Source organism: Nestor notabilis, unplaced genomic scaffold (genome assembly GCF_000696875.1).
Source record: "Nestor notabilis isolate BGI_N333 unplaced genomic scaffold, ASM69687v1 scaffold32931, whole genome shotgun sequence".
Classification (NCBI taxonomy): Eukaryota; Metazoa; Chordata; class Aves; order Psittaciformes; family Psittacidae; genus Nestor; species Nestor notabilis.
The window spans coordinates 1-5,492 of NW_009916632.1; the positions used below are offsets into that span (position 1 = coordinate 1).

At 39.7% G+C, this 5,492-nt stretch overlaps 1 protein-coding gene across 1 annotated transcript in view; it reads right to left on the minus strand.

Moving 5' to 3' along the window:
• Positions 1-4,138: 4,138 nt before the first annotated feature.
• Positions 4,139-5,492, minus strand: part of LOC104413614 (lysosomal acid lipase/cholesteryl ester hydrolase-like) — a gene marked incomplete at its 5' end in the record, with an annotated part of 10,475 nt that continues 9,121 nt past the window's right edge. The window contains 2 exons of the mRNA XM_010024659.1: positions 4,139-4,599; positions 5,206-5,277. Of these exons, the coding sequence (XP_010022961.1) occupies positions 4,366-4,599; positions 5,206-5,277 (306 nt within the window). The remainder of the gene's footprint in view (positions 4,600-5,205; positions 5,278-5,492) is intronic.

Here is a 5,492-nt window from a genome sequence, read left to right on the forward strand (position 1 = left end):
CTTGCGATTAACCTTACCGGGAGCAGGAAACACATCCTGGGCTTTGTTACCATTTTCAGAGATAACACCTTTCCGCGGCAGAACAGCAAGGTAGGCAGAGATCTGTCACTCGTCACGAGTGTCACAGGTGGGGAACGAAAGAGGAGCTTTGCATATTTACATCTTTCCAACCTACATACAGTCCTCTTAGGTTTAGGTACACTGAGATTCAAATCCAGGATCTCAATCCACAGAAGGGACATAAGTCTCTACTCCTCGCATCCCAGATAAGCAGCATGAATTCTGAGCCTGTGGTATGCTGAGTACTTGAAGATGAAGAACACACACATTCCTCCTCAATTTTGATGGAAGACTTCGGCCTAAACACAAAGTACTTTTCCTAACAGAACTAACACATTTTCTTAATCAAAATATTTTCATACCGATGCTCCATCTCTCCATCCAAGCTCCACTGAAGACCTCCCCAGCTAGCACAGAAAGAAAGCTAATTTATGGGTCTTTTTAATGAAGTCCTAACAATGGCTGTGCATGGAAAGCCACCAGCACAGTAAATTGTTAATTCTCAAGCTTTACATTATAAGGATCAGTTTTCAAAATAATAACAATCAGAAAAAGATTCTAAAATTCTTTCATTCAGAATTCATAGCTGTAGAGTGAGAAAGTGATTTGCATCCTCTACAACCGCACATGTGCATCATTTCTGGAGCAGCCAGAATGCAATACAGGTATTTTTCAGCTCAGCATCCCCAGAAAATAAGACTTAGGCAATCATATTCCAGGTATGGCTACTGTCCATCCAACCTCAGCAATTTTTCATTTAATTGATGATTTCAATGATTTTATTCATATAAAGCTATTTGAAAACAGGCTACTGCAGAAGAGAGGCCATTATTAGCATGCTGCTGATGGGCAATGCTGCAGCATGAGTGTGTGCTTTGTAAGACCTCAAAGAAAGTGAGAAGACATTATAAATGCTTTAATTATAGGAAAATCTTCCACCAAGACCCATGTCTTGTTATATACCAGAAAACCTACCCAGCCATGTCCCGTATCTTACAGATTAAAGCTATTTGTAACTTTTCACATTAAAGTGTTCATGTTTTGGGGTTTTTTTGTGGTTTGTTTTTTGTTTGGGGTTTTGGGGTTTTTTTTATGGCATATTCAACATAAAGAGCAATTTCTGAAAAACTGGTTTAGTTTGCTCCCAAACTGACAAAACTGTTTTCTCTTACAGGGCCCAAGGGAGTAGGAGCTCTATTTTATCATCACTTCCTATTCTGAGGCACTTTGAGGTTGTTTAAGTTGATGTGTAAACTTTTGCCAGAGTTACCACTATCTACAGAATTAGTAAATAGTGTAAAAATGCTCTGCACTGAGCTAGTACATCATTCAGGATGCATCACTAACACACATGCACTCTACTATCCTTAGGCCTTCTGCATGAAATGAACTGTGTGAATATACTTGCTGACACCATAAAAAAAGAACTCTTTTCCAAGTTCCAAGTACACGTGGACAAAACATCTTTATGTCTGCATAAACCCTTGTATGCCCACTTGTGTTGTACATCTCTAAGTCAAAACCCTGGATCATGCACTCACTTCAGAGGCACACAGGCCTGTGAGTCTGGTAATCCATTACCTGAACGGGGACTACTGTCTTCTGGCTTTCTGGCATAGTTTGATCACATCACTAAATTCTGAGACTAAGTCAGCAGAAGGGGTTTGATGCCCTGTTATGCCGGTACAACTTTTTATTATCCAAAGCTGACATCCAGCCAACCTTCAACATAATACATATACCCACCTGTAACACAAAGATCTCTATAGACCACGCACTAAGTATCTAAGATGTGCTTTGAAAGATGTACCACCCATCACTGCTCATTCTTCTTATACAAACCTACTCCTCTATGTTTGGGGTGTCTTATTTTGCACACTTCTTTCCACTGACACCTCTCCAAGTTTGTGTTACACAGTTTAGCAAGCTGGGGAGAGCACAACAGCTCACCATTCCAATAGCCAACCCAGCTCCATCAAAACTCCACAATGGCTTTTGTGTAAAGTTTCGACTATTCTGGCTTTGTTTCCAGGCATGCAAGGAGCTCACCTGCATGCAAAGCTGGCAACACATAGAATTTAACACACCTGCTTTTTTGACTGCACATCTACAGTACACAGAATGTACAGAAAAGTACAGCCTGAATGTATCTATTATTGAAGATGGCAAAAGTCAAAAGCTAGGTCAAGTGTACCATGGCAAAGATTAGCTCCCTGCCTTACTATGTGGTTAAATGCTATTTATGAGATTACCAGACAGTCTGTTAAGCAATCCAATTACCGAAGGTTTAAGAATGCGATACGAAAAGCTTTCTACCATGTCAGTGGTTTGAAAGGTTAGAAAATGATTCTGCATTGTGAGCAGTTATTTACAATTGGTACCTTACTTAAATGTCTCAGAGAAGTTCCCCCAAAACAACATGAATGTCCGTTTAGGCTTAGGAAAAGCCTCTTTCAAGATCCAAGTAAAATGGAAGTTTACTTGGCTATTTTACTTTTTTTATTGTACTTGTTCTATGGATGAATAGTTGAGAAAAACAGACAGCTTTCTGGATTCTGTCCCAAAGATTCATATGCATTCATGAAACAAGAAGTGAAACACAACACATTCCTCTGAACTCCAAGCAGCTATCATGTTTATTGAAATATTTCAAGCTTAATAAACATGATGCACACAGCTCTTGCTGTATTACATACCCTCACAACCGCTAAGTCAGCCACTTCAGATTCCAACAGAAACTTCCTTTCAGCACAGCAAGGTGAAGTAAATATGGCTGCTACAAATATAAAGCAAACCTAGAGGTTCTGCTAGGAATCACAACTGAAATATCATGAACCACTTTTTCCTTAAACAAAGCCTGAGGATTCCCTGAGTCTGAATTAGGAATTTAAAAAAAAAAAAAAAAAGCAACCAGCCTAATTTTTGGTTTATGCTTATTTTTGCATTATTATTTATTTTTACCAAAAAAGTTTGCCTCAGTTTAAAATGCACTATTTTCTATGCCATGTTGAAAAGGGGTTTTATCCTGTTGGGTTGAATCCAAGCATGGCACAGAAATCATCTGGACAAAGGCAACTGACTCTGGTGGTTGTCTGTACATCTACATTTGGCATGGAACTTTTGTGCAATACAGAGGAGCCGAAGTCTTCTGCATAATCAATGAAAGAGGCAAGGCACCTATACCACAGAGAATCACAACTCCGAAGTCAGACCCCTAAAGCAGATGTGAATCCTTTCCCCCATTAAATGGGGACTTTGTTCCATTTTGAGGTGGAAACTGAGACAAATGGAGACCGCCATTAATACTGCCAGGCTTCACCAGAATGTTGTGTGGTTCCTGAACACAATGGTGGCAAGCACCACATAAGCAGCTAAGAAGTAAACATACCTTCAAAGCAGCAAATAAGTAAGGGGAAAAGTCCATGTAAATGAAGTCACTCAAGCTATAGAATTAATGTTTTGGCTCTTCCCTCATCAGTAGTATACTGAGGAGCTTGTTTTTTAGTGGTCAGTGCAAAGAAAACAAAACACAAGTGTGTTACATCATTGACCTTGAAAGCCATAACCTATTGACAAAGCTATCTGAAAGTACCACTTTCAACTACTTCTCATTGCTTGCCCTTGCAGATTCCTGGAACGAACCTTATCCATAGCTGTTATGTGAAACATGAAAGGCTTCAGGGACAGCATTAAATCAAGAAAAATGCAGCAATTAATCACTCCCAAAACAGATTTCAACTGATAGTGATGATCTTCTCTGGTTTGATGACAGTTCTTCTGGGCAATATTGAAAGTCAGCTTATGTAGCTAGGTTGCACGTGATGGCTCAAATGATGCAGCAAAAAGTCACTAAGTGCTTTTTAAAGTACCAGCACCAAACGGGTCACTGCAGTACAAGGAGTATTTCTGAAAGGTACTCAGAAATTGCAATGTACGGAGAAATGGCAGGGTTTTATGGACAGTAAAATACTTCTCGTTTTAATTGCCAAGCACCTGAGGTGCTGAATGGACTAACTTGTCTTTCAGACATGTCACTAAATTTATATGCACGTGACATACTCCTTTTGTGCAAAGTCACACTGCTGTTTTTTGAGTACCACGCTGGTGCGTGCAAAATCAGCAGGGTACAATGAGGATTTATGCAGGAGGGAGAAATAATATTGAGAAAAACCAAACCAAATATGAATCCAATTCAGTAGTCATTGCTGGCATTTTAAAAATGCATCATAAATAAACAATGTAGCATTATTGCCTGTAAAGCATATGAATTTCTGGTGAGCTAATACTTTGAAATACCATGTTAGTTTAGACATACTTCCTAATCATGTTAATTATTTCATTATACATGCGGTAAGGTGCATCAAGGCCCCAGATGAAATCCAAATGTTCCCATTCTGGAATGTTTTTGTGGTAAACCAAGTTTGTGATTTGAGTGAGCAGCATAGCAACATCCTTTGGGTCTGCCAGCCAGTCATGTCCACCAGTCCACACCGCAGTTGGCACAGTCATCTCTTTTATTTTGTAGAAAGGGGGAGTAGACTGAGGGAAGGACAGCAAAACCAAAAGCATTAGAAAGAAAACGTCTCCAGTGCGATACTACACTGCAGTGTAACATGCTAGCAAACGCAAGAAGAATGTGTCAGATTCTCATTTTCTCTTACTCTCTTGGGCAGCTAGGGATGGAGTCCTGACTCAACAGAAAACATAATTCCCAAGAGTCCTGCAATATTACAGCACACACAGCAGTAAAGATGTGCTTTGAGGAGCTTAAGCCATTAGGGCAGGAGAAGTCTCAGATGCATCTATTCAAGTTATTTCTGAACCCTAATCAAATACTAAAAATGATTGCTACTCTGAAAGTATGATACTGCAATATTTCCCAGTCACTAAAGTGATAAGGGGCAAAATATTTTTAGTATTGCATACAGCAATTTGAAAAACACACGGAGATTAAACAGGCTGAAGACAAGCAATACACATTCAAGAGTGTGTGTGTGTCTGTGTGTATTAAAAGGCAGGTCTCCAGTCTGGCTACTGGGTAACACCAGTGGCTCTTTAGCAGCATAAACACAGCACCCCGAGAAGTGCCCAAGGAGGTTTTTTGTGACACTCAAGAATTATAACGTATCCATAAAAGATGCCTACCTGGTTGTAGTGAGCTGTATTTGCAGCCTTGCTTCCCCAGTCATAAGCTTTGAGTTCCCCAGTCTTCACAGCCTAGAAATAAACAAATATTCACACATACAAAGAAGAACTGCAACACTTCTATCTCAGAAATAAAAAAAGTGTAAGTAATCTGGAGAACTGGCAGAGACAACTGGCACAAGAATCAGTGAAATGGCAAGTATTAACAAGGACAAGTGTCACCGCTTTGCCCAGTGTCACAGGAGTGGGAAACACTGATATTTGACACCATTAGACTTTGCCTTTTA